Source organism: Sebastes umbrosus, chromosome 6, assembly GCF_015220745.1.
Source record: "Sebastes umbrosus isolate fSebUmb1 chromosome 6, fSebUmb1.pri, whole genome shotgun sequence".
Lineage (NCBI taxonomy): Eukaryota > Metazoa > Chordata > Actinopteri > Perciformes > Sebastidae > Sebastes > Sebastes umbrosus.
Genome location: NC_051274.1, coordinates 28,314,125 through 28,335,165, shown reverse-complemented (window position 1 = coordinate 28,335,165; position 21,041 = coordinate 28,314,125). Strand labels below are relative to the sequence as shown.

Here is a 21,041-nt window from a genome sequence, read left to right as displayed (position 1 = left end):
TTTAATATAGCTACTGTAGTGTGCTGAAATAAACTAGAACCTTAAAGGTGCACTACGTAACTTTTTAACTTGCACCACAGCACAAAGTGACCATGTGGGGTCTGATGGGGTTGTCATCAATAACCATGTCTAAATAATTATTTTGCTAATTTTTTAGATCTCTACGTTTGGACCCTGTCTTCCCAGTTCATTTTCTGTTTTGGAACCAAACTAATATTTTAGTAACAAGGACAGAGGGATTAGCTTAGATTAATTACCCTTTATAGGAAACAAATCAGAGTTATTTCTCCATCTGCAGTGTTTTCTAATAAAGGTTGTAAAGAGTGAAAAAGCTGACCTGGATGCCGGGACACCTCTCTGGCCGAAGGCGGCTCTCCTTGTCCACCAGCAGCACGAAACTGTTTACTGCCTGGTGAGTCTGCTCCTGCAACAGTTTAACACTCCATCAATTCTACTTAACTACATTCATGCGTTACACCCTTTTATTGATCATCACTAATAAATCAGAGTACACATATGGGGATCAATTGAAATTAATTTCCGCTGTAATGCAGAGGTTTCTGTGCTTCTTACCTGAAGCGTCATCAAGGCCTTATAGAGCTGCGGCTGAGGATTCGTCTTCCTTGAATCAAAAATGAGCGTCATCCCAGCTTCTCTGATTTCTCTCCTAGATAGAGAGATAAAAAATCTAATAAGTTCACAACAACCACAGTGACCACAATAAACAGACTACAAAAGATGCTAAAACGTCCATCCAGTATGACTTTAAATTAACAGGTGTTTTTTTGTTTCAAGTCTGGTAAAATAATTTATTTGTTGATTCATTCACTGATTTACTGGATGTTACCTGATGATCGTGCGGAAGTAGAGCAGCATCTGGAAGAGCTCGTGGCTGGTGACAGCTGATCTCCATCCCTGGTGGTGTCCATAGAGCTCAACTATTGCTCTGCCTGTCCTGTCTCTGCCACCTGAGGGGGTTAGAGAGCGGAAATATAAGGGAACGTGCTGTTCTCTGGGAGAATCCTACCAAATCCTTCACACTGTACCTTTAAGTACACTTTACATTAAAATAGTCATTCTGTATGTTTAGAACTGGATAGTTTTCATGTTTTCAAAGTGCTGCAAACATTTTCTAAGAAGAGAAAAATGCTCAGAAAATGAAAATGTGCAGCAACATCAAAGGCTTGACAATTCAATATATGTTAACCGATACCAGCACATGAGAGGAAATCATACAGACCAAAAAGTTAAAATAAAGAAGAGCAAAACAGCAAATATGAAGAGAGACAGAGAGGGTCAGAGCTACTGTTGGTAAGTTTTACTGCCATTTCAAAAAAAGGGAATTTTCAAGACACGATAAAACACAATTAAATAATAAGTCATATTCTGCCTTATTAAATAAAAAAAAATCATTACCCTCACAGGCTGATATGCTCTTAGCTTTAAGACAAACTATTAATTTCTTATTTAATACAAATATATATTTATCTACTCTCATTTGTATATGTCGTCTTTTTATGCACTGTGGAGAACTTTGTCACTCTGCTTTTGAAAAGCTGCGAAACAATGTATATTGAATATTATGATCATCCTAGTTTTTGTCGCTGTGTCTCATCTAATTGACCTGTGAGAGAAGCCACTCCTAAGTAGAGGGGGTGGGCTCTGGGGTCTGGGGATCCCAGGGGAAGGTGGTCAGGTCTGGGACGAGTAGAGGCCGGCTGGGAGATCTTCTGTGTCTCTGCTGCTGGAGGTTGATCCGTCTGTGACGGGTTCTCCGTCTGATGGCCGTTTCTACCGGTCATGAACGTGCTGCCAGGCTGAGCAGCATCTGTAGAGAGTGGATACATGTTGCTGTAAGGAGGCTGAAGAACACTGATTTACATCTGGTAGTAAGAACTTAAATTCCTACCTGGAATGACCATCCTCCTCTTGTTGATCTTGGGTGAAACCAGTCCAAACGCTGTGCTGTTTTTACATTTGACCACATGCAGCTGGGGAATCTCTGCACAGGAGCCGGCGTTCTCTCTTCTCCTCACATTTTGACCTTCGACGATGACCAGCGCGCACTTCTCCGAGGTGTTCACCACGGCTGTGGAGAGGGACGAACATCTTCCATCTGACATGGATTCCCGTCTGTTCTGTGGCGCCGAAAGAGGCTTGGGAAAGTTTGGACTCGCTCCCGTGGAACTGGTTCTGTTTTGTAGCCTTTCAGGAGGCTTGGGGGTCACATTCATCGCTGAGATTTCAGTTGAAGTAAACGGTAATCTGTGGTGTTTGGCAGAGATCACATCTGACTGATCGTTTAAACTCGACAACGCTCTATTAGCGTTCATCCTCGTTCCTGCTGCTAAATTTGTCCCGTTCACGTTGTGTAAACTGCCGTACGTTTTGGCAGAGTGTGCATCCCTTGGTTCCCTTTCAGTTTGTTCTGGTAGCCCACCACATTTTAAAGCATGTGTTCCCCTGTGATCCATACAGGGGGCAGTGTTTGTATCTCCTGTTCTCCAATATGGAACCGTGTTCTTTTCTCCCGACTCCTTACAGACGGAGGGCGGAGACTGGTGTTGCATCCCAGGATCAAACCACATTCCTGGACACCATGGATCTTCTGTTTCGGTCTCTGGTAGTCTGTCGTCGCACTGTGAGAAATCACCATCCTCCTCCACCACAGCTAACATATTCCCCCTCTCCCTCTCCCTCTCCCTCTCCTGTCCAAAGGCGACAGGGTTTTGTATAGCAGCCTGGTAGGAGTCCCTGTATCGACACCTCAGCTCCTGAGCTCTGGAAGCGTTTCCACCTTGTCTTCTCCTCATGCACGGGGTGCAGGGTTTCTCGGCGAAGCGGACACACTGAGAGAGTTCGAGGGAGTCCGGGTGAGGGTGATGGGGTTGGGAATGGTGCAGAGCTGTTTCTGCAGGAGCCTCCGATCTAGAATGAGTTTGTGGTTTTGTATGTAACGGCACTTGTGCTCGTGACTGTGCTTGAGGTGTGTTTGGCTGTCTCTGTAGTTGCCTGTACGACTCCGTTTGTGCACGTGGCTGCATTTGTGCTCGTCTCTGTGGATATCTTTGTGGTTCAGTCTGTGTACGTGGTTGCATTTCTAATTTCTGCTGTTCTTCAGGTGCTGACTGAGCTCTACTAAAAAGCATAGTGGCCTGAAGAATATCAATATATTCCCCTTCTGCTGGCTCTGTCCTGCTTATATCTTTATGTTGATCTGGCTCTATATGTTCAGAAACAATTACACTCTTATCTTCACCTTTGCATGTAGTTGTATCTCCACCTGCAGGGGTGCATGCACCTGAAACAGCGTCTGTTTGTGTGGCTGTATTTGGATCTGTCTCAGTAAAGCAGCTGTCCCACGTATTAGGGGACACCCAGCCAATAGGCTTCGGCTCAGTTTCAGTCTCTTTCACTTTGACCAGCCTCGAAGAAGAAGAAGAAGAAGAAGAAGAAGCAGCGCTAGTATCCACCAGGCGGAGTGACACAGCGATGCCGTGCCTCGCTGGACATATTCTGGTCTCCACGGAGAAGGCAGAGGGATGTGAAGAAGATGCTAAGATGGACTTTTGAATGGTTACAGGATACTGTTTTGGTGCCTTCGAAGAAGAAAGAGGAAATGATGAAGAATTCTCAGGAAAACGAGGAAGAGGCGGAGGATGAGGAAGCGGAGGCGGTAAAGGAGGATACGAAGTAGGAGCCGAGGCCATACTACTCCGAGCACACGGTGGCACGTCCACAAAATCCGGCACAGCCAGCCGTTCCCATGGTAACCTCACCACGCCCCGCTCGTTGGCGAGCAGGCATTGGCTGAGAGGCGTCCCATGGCGGCCCTGGTTGATCTCCTCTAACCAGTCACGGCTGAATATACACGGATAGGAGGTTTCAGGGATCGGCGTCTCCTCCACTACTTCCACTATAAGCCCTTCCTCTTCCAGGAGGCTGCAGACCACGATGCGAGCCGATTGGTCACAGAAAGGCGCCACCTGGAGGTAAAAGTCGCCGGGCTGAAGCAGCAGCGGGTTGATGGGAGCGAGTTGGACGACGACTTGGTCACGCAAACACAGAGGCCAGCCCTCACACAGGAAGAGTACATCAGAGTACTGAGCCTGAAAGGAGACGAGGACAAAGACAGTACGGGGTTACAGAAATAGACGTATATGAAGTATATCAACATTATGCATATTGTGTTTTGTGTTCGACAGTAATTAAATCATGTTTTTTATCATAGAAATATTTCAAAAATATGATCAATCTTAACTTTTAAAGACACGGAGACCATTTTACATGCTTTTATCTCATCACGCCTGGATTACTGCAACAGCCTTTTTACTTGCCTGAACCAAAAGTCTATTGATCGACTCCAGACTGTACAGAACTCAGCTGACAGGCTTTTAACCAGAACCAAGAGACGTGATCACATTACTCCTGTTTTAGCGTCTTGACACCGGCTCCCAGCATGTTTTAGAATTGATTTAAAGATTGTCCTGATTATATTTACGTCTCTCCATGGCCTCTCTCCCTGCTATATATCGGCCCTTTTAATACGATACGCACCGGTATATACTCTGAGATCCTCGGGCAGAGTCTTCTGTCTTTTCCAAAGAAAACTAGGGGGATAGAGCGTTTGCAGTCAGGAGCCTTTGAGGCTCTGGAATGATCTGCCTGAGAAAATCAGGGCAGCTGAGTCAGTAAACTCCTTTAAATCCCTTCTTAAAACATACTTTTATCGAGGAGCCTTTCCTGATTTTATTTGAGTCTTAATTTCCTTGAACTATCTTTTATTTATTTTAAATAATGTTTGATTTTGCTGCCCTTGTGAAGCACTCTGTAACGTGGGTTTTGAAAAGTGCTCTATACATATAGATTATTATTATTGTTATGAGATTAATTATAGCAAGAAGATCTTAGGGCAGCTTTGTGTCATATTAACAAATGTAATGAAATGTATGTGTCTCTTTAGACTCACACACAATCTTAGCACACCACCGTAGTGTACGAGAGAGTGACTTACACATGCAGCCTGCTGCACGGTGTCTAAGATGTGCTTGGCTGGGACCAGGAAGTCCAGCAGGCACCGCAGGGCGTCTCCCCGATAACGACTGTCAAGGATTTGGAAGAGCTGGCTGAGAAGAGTGGGGGCGGTGGCCTCGAAGGGCGGGTACAGCTCCGACAGCAGGTTCTGGATCGAGCTCTCCAGAGAATCAAGGTTCTGAAAACACAAGAGAGAGAGACAGCAGAGGCTTAACCCTTTAATGTCCTCACTAAGAAAAAAGCAATGTTGACGTCACCGTTTTTTTTTTAAATATAGGCCTCTACTATCATGGTAAAAGTAAAATACAAACCATGTACTGTTATTATGCTAATAATAGTTTAGTATACCAACATACATCAATTTGTTGCCATGGAATTAGTAGTATTGCCAGTACTAGTATTATTTCCATGTATTTATTCTAGATAGTTACTATATTTACTGTAGGCTACTTTGAAAACATCTCAGAAAGGGTAAAATGTGTTTTTTTTATCTAATATATAATGGAATAACATTAAATATATGATATCAACAAATTATATTAACAACAGTGAATGTTCATGTGTTCAAAGTTTTTTCTATTTCATAAAAAAATGTAATTTATTATCTTAGCATCACTACTTTTACCACTAAATAACAATTCAACTGTTTGGTAGAGCATGTTTTTAGACAGTAAAAACAATATTTATTAAATTATTTCCAAATATATATATATACATATATATATATATATACCTAATGGAATAACTAATAAATATATACATACATTTGCATAAAGCAAGCATACTTGAGTATTAAACAGTTATCAAATCTCCCTTTAAGGTACAACAGATAAAAAAATGTGTGATTAATTTGCGATTTAATCAATCCCGATTAATCATGGACAATCATGCGATTAATCGCAATTCAATATTTGAATCGACTGACGAAAAAACATGTCCTTATATCTGCTGTAATGTATAGTAATGCTACACAACAGGAAGCCTGGAGTCAGTCACGTTCATCTCTCTGGCGTCTCTCACAGTAAATTATTGAGGCCTTGTCCTGAACCTCGTGGCCCGCTGAGAGAATAGCTACACAAACACAAACACACTCTGTGCTCATCATTAAACGTACAGTCAGCCGGCCTGACAGCAAACATCCAAGCAAACACTCACTGGTCTCAAGGCTAGCTAGCCTCCTGGTTTATGGTTTCACATTCCCTTTGACCTGAACTCACGGCCCGCTACCCTCTTTTAGGCCCTGCTTTATTTAGCAGCCGGCAAAGGCCACGGCAGCGGACCTCGGGGTCAATGTATATACATGCACGGCTGAGGCTCTGTGGGGAGATGGATGGCATCAGGGAGGGTTGTGTGTGAATGTCGAAGCATAGCGTGAATGTTGCTGCCCGTTTCCCCCTCAGGCATGTGCTCAGTGTCGTTTACTGTATGAGATTGCGTCAGTGTAGGAGCGAGGAAATGCAGCTTAGTTTAGTCTGGAGTATAAAGAATCATTTAAATCAGTGATTCCCAAACAGTTTTTTCTGGGGACCCACTTTTTAGAAATGACAAACCATCGTGAATTTACAATAGGCCTTATTTATAAATCATGTGAAGAGCAAATTTGTGCCTAAATGATTGTTCCTGACCATTTTTACTGCCATTTCCGCATCACCTTATATTATCTTGAATATGTAAACCAGCCATTTCAAAAAGATACGTTTGACAAATTACAACTTAGTCTCATGCGATGAGTTATTTAAAACATTATACACATGTTAAATACTTTATAAATGAGACCAAATAAATGCATTTAGGTGAACTTAACAGGCTATTTGATTCTTTCTTTTACCCTGAACAGTAAACTGGCCTTTCATATTAGATTCAATGTTATTAGTAGGCCTACAGTTATCAGAACAATACGAACTGTCAGGCTTCCTCATGTGGCTCAAAGGTGAACTGCAGATATAAATATTAAAAGATGATGGAAGAAATCCTGCAAATTTATTTTCCGATCCTAATAAAATCTCCTGCGATCCACCACTGGGTCCCGACCCAGTGGTGGAAGAAGTATTCAGATCTTTTACTTAAGTAAAAGTTGCAACACTACAGTGTAGAAATACTCTGTTACAAGTAAAAGTCCTGCATTCAAAATTTTACTTAAGTAAATGTACAAAAGTACTAACATCAAATTATACTTAAAGTATCAAAAGTAAAAGTACTCATTATGCAGTATATGGCCGATTTCAGAATCATGTATATTATATTACTGGATTATAATTATTGATGCATTAATGTGTACTTTAATGTTGCAGCTGTTGAATGTGGGGCTAATTTGAATGGCTTCATATACTGCTGGGTAGCTTAATCTGTAATAATACATCATATTAGTTGATTTATATTTTGTATTATTAATCTGAATCTGTAAAGTAACTAAAGCTTTCAGATAAATTTAGTGGAGTAAAAAGTACAATATGTGCCTGTATATTGTAGTGGAGTAGGAGTAGCCTATAAAGTACTGTAGCATAAAATGGAAATACTCAAGTAAAGCACAAGAACCTCAAAATTGTACTGAAGTACAGTACTTGAGTAAATGTACTTGTTACATTACAACATTGGTTTCCGACCCAGTCTTTGGGAATGACTGATTTAGATTTGGTAAATACATTTATTCACTTTCTGGTGGAGTTAATTGAGATGATCGATAACAGTCTCATATCTGTTTGTTAAAATCATTCCACTGAACTCGCTGGTTTCCAGCTGTGGTGATGGAGAAAGACAGACGTGGATGAGATGGAAACAGAGGAGGGTGTGTTACTGCAGGGTGTGATGAGTTATGTCCCCTCAGACTAATGCTGGCTCACTGCCTCTCTGCTATCTGTTGTTCATCTCCCTCTCTGATCTCCGAAGGGCGTTCAGACTTGCAAGATCTGTGCTGTATAACAAGCAGACTTTCTCACTGAATTCTCTTTCCTATCCTGTGTATTGTGTCCCTTTATGTTTGTTGTTTCTTATATATATATATATATATATATGCTTCTGCATGTTCTAATTTGTTTTCTCTATCTCAAGCAACAACAGACATCCTCCACCCTCTCTGTCTCATCCCCTTACAGTATGATCTAACAATGCTGGACTCTCAGGCAGTCCGCAGCCCCCACAGCTCCAGAAACAACACCGTGACTCAGAGCTTTCTGGTCAGTCCTGCCTCGACCCCGCTGGGACACAACACAGTGATGGTCATCATGATAATAACATGAAGGAGGAGGATGAGAGGAGGATGGTGGCAGGCTCAAAAGCACAATATCAGCTGATCAGACAGTTATCAGGCCATTAAATATGCGTTATAAGTGGTTTTAAGGTTTTAAGTCAATAGGGCCATTGCCGCGTTGCCACCTCGTTATTGCCGCGTTGCTGCTGCCGCATTGCCGTTGCCACGTTATTGCTGCCGCGTCACTGCTGCGTTGCCACCGCGTTGTTACCGCCGCATTATTGTCACGTTGACAGTGTTTTCACTTCATTAATGTTAATTATAACCTTTTTTGGTTGCCCAAAAATGTCTTATTCAGCGTTTGGTTGTATTTAGCTCCACCCTCTCGTGTTACTTCTGGTTGCAAAAAAACAAGATGACGACGGCCAAAAGGCTTCAAAGCAGCAGTCCACAAACTAATGGGTGACGTCACGGTGACTACGTTCACTTCTTATACACAGTCTATGCCCAGGAGTCGGGGTTTTGCATCTCGTATGAAACCAACAATGTGTAGTTGTCTTTGTGTGTTAAGTTTTACTTTCACTTTTGAAACGTAGTTATTTTAAGCCAAAAAGCCAAATCCCCTAAACTTAACTAAGTGTTTGTGTTGCCTAAACCTAAAGAAGCTGTTTTGTTTGTGTTCAAAATGCAATGTTTCATTCAGTTTTACAACGTGCGTTGCTTTTGAGTTTCGACAATATGTAATGTAAAGCAAATTAAGTTCACAGCTCATAAAATTTAAATGAAATGCTTCCCCATCTTGAAGACAATGAGCACCTGCTTCAGTGAGTGTCTGTTTTCTCTCAGATGTCGGTGAGGGAGGTCTGGGATGGGATTCTTGGCAAAGGGCAGCTTGCAAATTGCAGAAATTTAAATGAATGTGACCTTAAGAAGAAAACTAAACATAAATGTTAATGTTAGGTTGGTTCCCTTGGGGATGGTGACAGGACGTGCAAATGCTTTCTAGCCTTTGGAGTGCTTACAAAACGGGAGTGAAATTCTAACCTGGAGCGTGTTAACACTGCTGGTAATATGAGTCAGCTGTGAGAAGCAACATCAACAGTTACTGTATGTCTGCCTACAAGAATACACACTGTCATGCTGTTTAAATGCTTTGTGGGAGTTTTTATTTATGTGTGTGTGTCCAGCATTTGGTGTATGAGTGGACTGTATGGACCTGGACCAGCATGCTGCAGATTCACACAGCTCTATATAAACACCAGGATCTCTCTCAGCCACTGAAATAAATGACGACTCACATTACTGTGGATAAGATGTCCCAGTGAGGGAGCCGAGGACAGTTTGAGTGTCTCTGTCCAGTATCATTATGAAACAGAAATAGTCTTAACACATTCCTGATGTCAAGCAGGTTCCTGCCTGGACAAGAACTAAATATTTAACAGTGGAAAAAAGGAAAGCATGCATGACTTAATAAATTCCTGTGGGACATTTCCTCCCTAATAAAGTCTTCACTTGTGACGTTTTTTAGGATGTATTTTGAGCATTTTTTCATTTGATAGTATCTGGCAGAGAGTGACAGGAAATGTGGGGAGAGGTCGAGCTGCAGATGTTGAGATTACATGGTTTGCATTTTAGATCTAGGCCTCCAGGATGACCCCAACTGTGCCATTAGATGGCGACTGCATTTTGAATAAATTGTGTCCAAAATCATTCATTCATTTCATTCCTGGTAAAATGATGGGGACAAACTGCATCCTGGAAAGAATGAAAAATATTCACATTGTATTAATAAGAGAGAAACTTGAAAGAGAATGTCTTTAAAGGTCCAGTGTGTAGGATCTGATGGTATATATAGTGGTGAGGTGAGGAGATTGCAACCAACTGAAGCCTCTCCCATGTGCCAAGCGTGTTAGAGAGCTACGCTGGCCAACGCAAAAACGTGAATATCCGTCTCTAGAGCCATTTGGAGCAGAGCCAGTGCGTAGAGTGTGGGTGTATGTGGGAAGTGAGTGGTGAAGCAAGAGAGAGAGAGCGGCGGCGGCGGCGGGAGCGAGTAACGTTATCGACTCCGGCCTAAGCAGGAAAAGTTAACAGAGTTTGGTTTGTCCGTTCTGGGCTACTGTAGAACTACTGGGTACAATGAAGGATGTAATGAGAAACACTTGTTTTTTGGGGGGTTTTGTCTGTTTTCTTTTGTTAGTGTTGTTGTCACTTAAAGTTCCCTCTATATTTCTTCTATATTTATTTAAGATGTTGTATTCTGGACAGAAAGTGGGTCATGTTATGTGTGAGTTGGTGTTAAAGGGGAATTTTAGAAAAAGAAAACCTGTACAAATTGTATTATGGGATGGATACCATGTAGTAATGTGCACCTATTTCTTTGAAGTTTTTTAAAGAGATTAGAAATAGTTCGTTTTCGTGATTGCTACTGTACACTAAGTTCAATAGAAAATGTATTTTTTCCTTTACTTATTACTTATTTATATAACTACTGTGCCCCCCCACCCCCCTCAGTCCTATGAAGTATCCTCACAAATATTCAGTCTGTGTAATATCATGTATACAAAATGCCTGAGAAATATGTGAAGCACAATAAGCACAACGGATGTGATTTGGCCAAACTTCAAAGCCTCCACAGACACTGATACTGACTCTAAATAAGCATGAAAAGAATCCGTTTCCTGTGTTTACATCTGCGGGTTTTCATCTTTAAAAAAAAGAGCTGATATCCACAGATCCACCACTGGATTACACAAACTACTGATAATGGCTTTCCTGCTGCCCACACAAAGAAGAGCTGAGGGACGGACATGGATTTATCTACAGGAAGGAGTTCTTTCATCCAATTCATTATTACAACTTCTGGAAATATGTATTCCCGACAATCTTTAAATAACGTCTTGTTATTAAGTTGAAAGGACAATATATTCATATTCAAATGGGTTTTAAAAAGGCTAGACTGTGTGCATGTAATCCTCCAACTGGACATGAAAATCACCTAAACAAAAAGATATGAGCATCTTGAGCACTTTCTAGCTTATAAAAATGACACAGCTACTCCGGTTAAAACATCGTCAATCAGCAGGTCTGACCTGTGTCTCCAGTCATGACAAATGCACCCTTTTTAATGTTTCCCATCACTTTAGATGGATATAATGGTGATATATTTGTGTAAGATATCTGATATTACACTGCCAGTGAACACAAATCATTCTCGTGTATGTGCCCGGCTTAACACATGATTTAAATCCTGTTGGTCTACTCTTTGGAGAAGACATCTGGGCTACTTACAACCTTAGACTTTCCTATGAATTTCTGAATGTACAGATTTATAAATCTTTGTCTATTACCTTCACATTTCACCCATTCAACCTCCTGCTGTGTCTCATTAGAGGACGAATCAGAGGAAGTATGAGTCCTTAATGTGACCTTTAACCACCTGGAACATTGTTAAATAAAAGATCATTTTTAGATGCTGAGTCAGTGACTGAGGAGTCAAGGTCGGGGGGACGGACGACGCATTTCGGTCAAAATTAATTGCATCAGCTGAATTCCTATCGACTCCAGGGGCACTCTTCTGTATCCGACCTCTGTCGGAAAAATCTCCAGACTAAAACTTCAGCAACTTCTCCACCTGACCATTCTCCATCCTAGAAATCTCTGCTACACTGCACACAGGTGTTTGCTACTGGTCTGTATTTCCACCACGTTCTCATCCCAACTCGTCACATACAGACGCTTCGTCAGACCCCCTTGGCATCACTTTATGGTCACAGTAAACACATGTTTAATGTTGTGAACTCAAACAAAAACACTTGCTTAGGTTTAGGCTACAAAACCACTGTAGTTTAGGAAAAAAAACAAAATGGTTTGGCTTCAATTTTTTTGTGCGGTCTGTACAGTGAAACGTTGACGTTGTGAACAAAGGACACCAACGATCGACGGATTGTAACGTGAAAGTGAAACTTAACCCACTGGACACGAACAGCGGTCTCCTGGATTAAAGCCTTGTGTTTGTTGAGGACCCGCTCCCTATGCAGATATGAAGGGCTCATTCTAAGCTAACAAAAACCACAATAATTCTTAGTTTCAGGTAATTATACACTAAAGAAAACATACTTATGAATATTATATTCCTGCTAATAGATCCCCTGAAATTAGGGATGCACCGATACCGATACCAGTATCAGGTCCCCAGCCTGCCGTGTGTCGCTCACACCCGCCAGCTGACTGTTAACGAGGGTCTTTTGACACAGAGAAGTACTCGTATCGGCACTCGATATCGGCGAGTACCCAAATGTAAGTACTTGTACTCAGTCTGAAAAAAGTGGTATCGGTGCATCCCTAGTTTCAAGTGATTATAAACTAATGAAAACATACTTATGAATATTATATTCCTGCTGATAGATCCTCTGAAATGTTACACAATGTTCCTTTAACACTGTAAGATTTCAAAAACAACAACAAAACAAACTTTTCACATCTGACCTTGTCTTTTCAGCAGAAAGGACTCCCTTGCTAACATCTGCGTCATGTCAGTGTGATGAACTGCTGTCTGATTCACTGAGAATGACATCTTTCTGAATGACAGCAGCTCTCGTGCCCTGACCAGGAAACACCGATAGTGACAAACAATCTTAACTATTTTGTAAATTGGGAGGGAAATTCAATTGTGCAGTAAACAGATTATAGCGCTGGCGCAGAATTTGTTGCGGTGATGAAGAGTCCCCTTGTTAAAACAGACGGATGCCTTTAAGAGTTGAGATTCTTTAAATGGTGAAGAAGTCGTCATTATTCATCACAGTTTCTCCTTCAGTTTTGAATTACATCAACAAATCTTTATATCAAACTTCAAGTATTATTTTAAAGAGGACCTATGATGCTCATTCTCAGGTTGATATTTGTATTTGAGGTTTATTTTAGAACATGTTTATATGCTTTGATGTTAAAAAAACGTACTTTTCTCATACCGGCTGTGCTGCAGCACCTCTTTCACCGTCTGTCTGAGAGTGAAAAAGCCCAGTCTGCTCTGATTGGTCAACCGAACCAAACTCTTCGGACTCTGCTGCAGCTCCGCTCTAACTAGCTTTGTTTAAGGGCGTGCCAAACTAGCCACTAGGCACGTATTATGCAAATGTGTTACTTGGTGACATCACCACGTTACGGAAGAAAAGGCGGGACTTCAAGCGAGGCGTTTCAGGCAGTTCAGGAGCAGTGATTCTGTTGAGGAGACTAACTCCCTTTGGCGTTGACTTTGGGCTTTGTAACTTTGCAGACCTTTTACACAAACAAGAAACTATATAACACACTAAAGGAAAGGGGAAAAAGCACAAAAGCTTAATAGGACCTCTTTAAGTAACTACAAACTAAGTTAATTAGCATGATGAAGGCACCATCTTTACTTTGTCTTTGTTCATGTGTTTGTGTCTAAGGACCCATTTGAAAAGGAGATGGTTCATCCCAAGGGGTTTATCCTTCAGTGTCTATTATTACAAAATAGTATAATTTGACATTACAAATAAGCATAAATCTGAATAAGTCAGAGGAGCGTGTCCTTTGACAATTCTATTTTGAATTTTCATGTATTGGAATCAATTCTTTGGATATTTAATTAGTTTAGCTTATTGTCTCTCTATATTGTTGCTACCTCATACAGCAGCCCAAATAGAGATTTGAGATGAAAATAGACACAATATCAGATCTTTTCTGGTTGGCCAAAAACACTAGTAGGCTATCTCTTTTGAGCATTTCTTGTGTAAATAATTTACTATTCTTGTGCTATTTACAGCTCTGAAATCTGCAGCACGAAAATAGAAAAGGTACCAAATTCCACCTTTTGTCAAATGGGGGGGCTTTACTTTTTTGGAGTAAATGGATGTACCTTTTTAGATACAACTTTGTACCTTTTAGCCTAAAAGCTGCACCTTTAGACTAAAAGGTACAAAGAGAGTCAGAAAAGTGTTTTTTTTCCCTCTTATCCGTTTTGTTTATTGAGTGCAACGTCTTGTGGCTCTCTACCTCAACACACCCGATGACAGCCGAGCACAAACCAGATTACACCGAGGTCGGACATAAACACAGGCTGAGTGGAGCTACTGTACATGACCACCGAGGCACTGAGACGGCCAGACGGTATATTTAGTAGCTTGACAGGGATCAGAAAAGCGAAGCTTGCGGAAGGCAAACACTAATCATGACGGCCTTGATCAGCAGGACGGTTTGAAGGTGGCTGTAAAGTAGCAGTCAGGAGGCGGCGAGGCCTGTGTTTAAGTCATTAAAGAACACGTCAGGGAATTATGAATGAGCCGAGACTTTAAGCGTGTCTTTAAACTCGTCGTGAGTGAGGTGACGCGTCTGCGCCGTGTGTTAGTGTGTGTGTGTGTGCGAGGCGTGTTATTATATCAGAGTGTGGCTTAGCTTTCACTGACACACTCATCTCATCTGTAATTAGCTCACAGCTGTGCTGCTCAATGCAACTCACACCGGCAGGTTTCATAACAAACAACCAGGGGTCGTATTCATAAAGCTTCACAGTAAAAAGAGTTCCTCTCAGTGACCAAATTTTAAGAAAATTCTTTATGATGTTTTCTAAGAATTTCCCCTTAAAGTTAAGACTACAGTTATTCACAAAGTATCTTAGCCCTTAAGCAAGCTCCTAAGGTGAAAAACTGCTTGGAGACTTTTGGAACCCTTAACCCTTAACCCTCTGAGACCCGCAGACCGACTTCACTGTCTTTCAGAGGCTGTATCAGGTTTAGAGCTAAAGTAAAGGTACAGCAATTATATGAAACTAGAAAACCTAAAGAATCCATTGGTACCAACCATGTCATACTAGCTTGTCGGGAAGGAGGTTAAATAAATAAAGCTCCAAAGTTAGGCCAAATTTTGGCAAGGGAAAACTGGCATGGCCATTTTCAAAGGGGTCCCTTGACCTCTGACCTCAAGATATGTGAATGAAAATGGGTTCTATGGGTACCCACGAGTCTCCCCTTTTTTTTGAATGCAGTATAAATGTGTTATTTTTGCCTATTCTAAAAATGATGTGTTTGAATATTTCTGCATACTGGGGTCCCTGAACAGTCTTGGAATTACATAAATTGGGTATCACTGTAAAGCTGAGACTCTTGTGCATCCAACGAGCCCAATTGTATTCATGTGTAATGATTTTCATCCCCATAGTAGCCATTTCATTGTAGTGAGACCATTTTTTTTTTTTTTTTTTTTTAATTTGACCTCACTGTATAAAATGACCTGTGGTGACCTCTAGGATAATCACAGCTTCATGAAACTTTACAGCCACAAACTAGAGACGTAGAGCATTCAGAGGATGGATGGCTAGAAGTGCTCGCCATCCCATCCAATGTCTGTGAAGCACTTTGTTTTTGAAAAGTGCTGTATAAATAAAGTTTATTATTATTATTAGGCCTATCGATTTCATAATCCATTCTATGCCCATTATCACTAAGAGTACATTTTGAATCAGAGTGAATCTACCAATCACACCTTTTTAAAAGAATGCGTCAACCAGACCTCCTCACTAAAGTAAACGCTTCTGTCCCTTCCTTACTCAGACTTGCTTTGAGAAGTGTCCTAAATCACTCTTCAGGTCTCCTTACTAGAAATGTTTAAGTTCTGTTAGGGGCTTTCTTAGCGTATTCTCAGAATAATATGGCCCCAGAAACAATCACTTAGATAATATGGGTGACAACACAGATGAACTACACTCAAGTCATGCTAATCAGACCTAACATCAAAGTATATGACATCAAATCTTTTTAAAAATGTATCATGTTGAAGCCTAAAACTGTGCAGACACATTCAGATCAAATCATGATCTCACTAACTGGAACTTATAAATCATATAAAGCTTTATCTGATGTGTGAGTGTATTCATGTGAAGGGCAGCTCTGCTTGAAAAAAAAGCTTGGCTGAAAACACTGAATCTCAAAACCAGGCAGGGGAATGATCGGTGTTTGTTTTGCTGAGAGAGTAAAAATTAACACTTGCAGTTGTCCACACCCATCAGAGTTATACACTTTGAACAGCTGCCTCACAGCAACACCAGCTCAGTCGACCCGTCAACTCAAAGTCACTGAAAAGTTCTTCATATCATCGGACGTGTTGCTGCGTACACTGAATGCAGACCCCGCCTATAGCTCCTACAGCCAACACGACGTAAAGGAGCGGGCTCCGTGTAAAGGTGAGGTGATGATTTGTAGTTTTGCAAACAGAGCTGTTGAGCCGACTGTTTCCATTACATCACCGGGACGAGACAAGACGTCTTTCTGCTGAGAGAAAAAAGGATGCTCTGTGTAACCGGGTCAACACAGGAACAAATAGCCAAACATTGAGGTCACTCCCAAAACAGGAATAGTCGGGTTAATGGACTCAACGGCAAATACGCAGGAAACAGGGCGGGAAAATCACATCGGTACACACACACGTACAGTGTCCTGCCAAATCAAACCTACAGGAGAGCTGGGCGGGCATTTTAAAAACGCAGCTCCCTTCAGTACATAACATCCGCCCAGTCAGAGAGCGCCAAACAAAATCGACTTTATGTGCAACCGGGCGGGCACACCCTCTCTGCAGCCGAGGTGTGACAACACACACATTCAGAAACATGCAGGCTGAGATTCTCAACAGGACAAAATAAAAGAAAGTGTTGAACTTTCAAAACTCAAATCCATACAGCAGTGATTTATTTCCTGATGCCGCAGGACGGTTTCTCCTACTGCATGACTCACATGCCAGTAAACGGTGATCCAGGAAGGAGGCAGCAGGTACAGTAGCTGGTTTGTGAAATCTGCCGTAACGCTCCGTAACCTGAGACCTTCACCTCAAGTCAAAACACCCAGCAGAGAGCAGCGGCCAGTGGGAGCTCTGGGAGCTCTGCTGTACTTGTACACATGTCAGAGTACATGCATGTTTCAACATAAGAGACTGCATGTCAGGACGTAATAAATAAATGACTGTAGTACTATTTAATAAAGGAAACAGTGTTGTAACCGTCACATCTTCTGGTACAAAGAAATTCTACGTGAATGAATCACGGTCATGGAATAACCTTCAGAACACGCTACAGCTTCATGATTTTGTCTCCCTCTAAGCTCTGATTAAAAACTGTGTAATGGAAGAAGGCAATTGCTATTCCTAAACTGGATTTTGTATTATGTATCTATTGTCCCTTGTTTTATTTTTCTGTTTTTGACATGCTTTATTTCATAATTTTTGTTAACTTTGTAATGGCGTGCCATCTTTGCCAGGTCTCCCTCGAAAAAGAGATTTTAATCTCAAGAGACTTCCTGGTTAAAGGTCCAGTGTGTACGATCTGGCAGTATCTAAGATCTATACATATAAGATGTTTAGAGCTGCTGGTAATGATTTTCTTGATTGATTTCAATTAACTGATTAACCATTAATTGATAAAAATGTCAGAAAACAGTGCAAGGTGACGTCGTCAAATAACTTGTTTTTATCTGACCAATAGTTTTAAAACTCAAAGATATTCAATGTACAAAAGAAATAAAATAGAGAAAAGCTCAGCATTTTTGCTTGATGAATGACAAACAATAGTTGTCAACAAATGTTCTGTTATTAAACTAATCTATTAATCGACTTGTTGTTTCATCACTAAAGATGTTATTCAAAACTTTCAAGCCATCTACTAAAGTAAGAGTAACATAAAGCAACTCATCCTCCTCTGTCATCTCACAGAGACGTGTATATGACAGGAAAATGATGGATTATGAGTTGAACGCCAGGAGGCTGAAATGCCACAAGACATCCAACACCTTTAGACAGGTTGGTCTTCATGTAAACACAAGCTCAGGACATGACAGAAGCTTTATATTAGCAAAATAAATCAATACCAACAGCTCTTAAGCTCTTAGTGAGAGCTACTGTAAGTGGAGGAAAGATGCCATTTAAGATGAACTACACATTTTCAGTGAGTAAATGTTAAACTTTGAGGGCAGTTTAAAGTTAAATTATGATTCAGAGGTGACAGCTATTGTAGCAAACAAAAAAAGACAAAATCCTGTGTGAACAAAGACAGAACAGGATGGAAGTAAAAGCATCTCAACACACAGAGCATATGTGTCATATTACCATCTTCCCTTCTGCCTGCTGTCGTTCCCGTTCATCACAACAGCAGAAATAATCCAAAAGCAGTGATAGTAATCTACAGAGCCGCTCGGTGGCTGCCGGACCAAAACGAAATCCATTCTGCCCGGACGCTCGTTCACAGCCGAGTGAGTGAGGATGACCTTAAGCCAGCTGGATGAGCATTCGTCAAGTCCTCCGCTGAGCTGCACTTAGTCTCTGATTTGTTTTCCTCTCCCTCTCTGATTTACTGAGCTCTCTTCTCTGCTACTGCTGCTGCTGCTGCTCTGTCTCTCTGTGTTTGCTCTCTGCCTCTCGCTGCACCTCGAGTGTCGGCCGCTATGTTTGTCTGAGAGGGTCAGTGTGACCAAACATGAGGAGAGGAGGGAGAGAGAGAGAGGGAGGGAGAAAGACCGCGCGAGAGAGAGAGAGACTTCACAGTAAATCCAAGTATGCAAGTGCAAATTCTTAGGTATTTTTCTGTGGCATCTTCTTACATTATGCACACACACACGGGGCAATAACAGTTATAATTAAAGGCACCAACAAGCCGTGTGCGTGTGCGTGTGCGTGTGTGTGTGTGTGTGTGTGTGTCTGCGTGTGTGTGTGTGTGTGTGTGTGTGTGTGTGTGTGTGTGTGCGTGTGTGTGTGTGTGTGTGTGTGCGTGTGTGTGTGTGTGTATTACTCATGTTGTGAGGAGGTAAATCTGGTCAAACTGTCACCTTATGAATAATCACCTGGAGACAAAAAGCTGGTCCCCAGAGGGTTTTTCATTACATTTTAGGATTAGGGCTGAGATTAGGTTCGTGGTGCTTATGGTTAAGATTATCGCTAAATTCCAAATTGCATACTTTTTCTTTTTACTTTTCGTACGTACTGCAGCTGCCCTTACAAAGTATGTACTGTTGCATGCAGTATGCATACAATTGGGACTACTACATGTTGCCTTGAACTAGAGTGATGGCACTGGTATCATATGAAACTAGAAAAACCTAAAGAATCCACTGGTACCAACCATGTCATACTAGCTTGTTTACACAAAACTTTGGCGAGGAAAAACTGTCATGGCCATTTTCAAAGGGGTCCCTTGACCTCTGACCTCCAGGTATATGAATGAAAATGGGTTCTCTGGGTACCCACGAGTCTCCCCTTTACAGACATGCCCACTTTATGATAATCACATGCTGTTTGGGGCAAGTCATAGTCAAGTCAGCACACTGACACACTGACAGCTGTTGTTGCCTGTTGGGCTGCAGTTTGCCATGTTATGATTTGAGCATATTGTTTTATGCTAAATGCAGTACCTGTGAGGGTTTCTGGACATTATTTTCATTGCTAAAATTTAGCGTAAGTTTGGAGCGTTATTTAGCCTTCTTCACGAAAAGCTAGTATGACGTGGTTGGTACCAATGGATTAATTACTGTAGGTTTTTCTAGTTTCAAATGATACCAGTATCTTCACTCTAGTTTTAAAAGCCCGCTACAGCCTAAAATTTGCAGGTTGCGTTGATGCGTTAATAGAAATTATTGCCGTTAAAATTAAATTGCATTAACACGTTAACTCTGACAGCCCTAGTTGTAAAGTTTGAAAAGGTCTATATAAGTGTTTTGTTAGCTGAAATTAAAAATCATTAAACCACACGTCATTATATTGAACAAATGCTGCACACCTTCACTGATGCCAAATAAATCCATTTACTGTTTTAATTTTCAATAAGAACTGAAATATCCACACTGGTTATATACAATAGTTTAGAGTAAAATAAACTGAAAACAAATTGAAAAATATGTGCATGCACTAGAGTCAGGCTCTCAGTAACTGCACACTGGTATCAATACCATATGTTTTTATGTTGATGGATGGCAGATACAGATATATACTGTAAAAAGAGATATCAAGATCTAAAATGGGACACTGAAGGAACTTTCTGCACATTACTTGGGAAATAACATACAGACATATAATAAATATGTTTTACATAAATAATATACTCTAATATTGTATTATCATGCTTAATAGTATTTATGCTTCTTGTGTTAAACTTTTCTGAACACTTTTCATTTCACTATTTTGTGCAATCTCTCAGATCAGGAGGGAATCAGTCGGCTTCCCAGAGGGCTAACCAGCCGGCTGCAGCGGCACAGTTACAAATTGTTTGATATGCTCAATGCTCAAAAAAACATCCACCACTGCTTCGCTCTTCTTGTCACAAGACCATTGTGAGAACAAACTGAGAGATGGGACCTGATAGTGGAAGCCAGCAACACGTGAAGAAGAGAAGACGTAGAGAAGTATCTGCCCTGAAGGACGGAAAAAGACCAACGTAATACAAACAACAGGAGAGGCACTTGAGCTGAAAAGACGTGAACCAAAGGATGACTGCTCTACCTAATCATGTTTGTTATGGAGACCTGAAGTTCGTCATCCTGTTTTAGGATATTTTGGAGATGAAAGATGAAACTAGAGAAGAGACAGAAAAGGAAATGGTGGTGAAGGTGAAGACGTGAGAGAGGAGGAAAGAACAGATGAGGCGGTGCTGCTGGGTGAAACATCATACTGACTGAAGCTGCTGTGAAACAGTAGCAAGAATGTCTTGTCTCTGTATGTTTGACCTGGTCATGTCAAAGTGGAGAGTGAGAGACAGACAGACTGACAGTGAGGTCTCTTTCTCTCTGACCCGGCACATATGGAGCAACATTAGCAACCATTTGGAGTC

General features: G+C 41.2%; 1 protein-coding gene across 3 annotated transcripts in view; it reads right to left on the bottom strand.

Moving 5' to 3' along the window:
- Nucleotides 1-18,629, bottom strand: part of LOC119490105 — a 33,185-nt gene extending 14,556 nt beyond the window's left edge. For all 3 annotated transcript variants that reach the window (XM_037773316.1, XM_037773317.1, XM_037773318.1), the window contains exons 1-7: nt 18,332-18,629; nt 5,015-5,212; nt 1,910-4,109; nt 1,625-1,828; nt 848-968; nt 574-667; nt 338-424 (exon numbers count right to left, since the gene is read on the bottom strand). In XM_037773316.1, the coding sequence (XP_037629244.1) occupies nt 338-424; nt 574-667; nt 848-968; nt 1,625-1,828; nt 1,910-4,109; nt 5,015-5,212; nt 18,332-18,334 (2,907 nt within the window). In that variant the 5' untranslated portion in view covers nt 18,335-18,629. The remainder of the gene's footprint in view (nt 1-337; nt 425-573; nt 668-847; nt 969-1,624; nt 1,829-1,909; nt 4,110-5,014; nt 5,213-18,331) is intronic.
- Between the last annotated feature and the right edge of the window lie 2,412 nt (nt 18,630-21,041).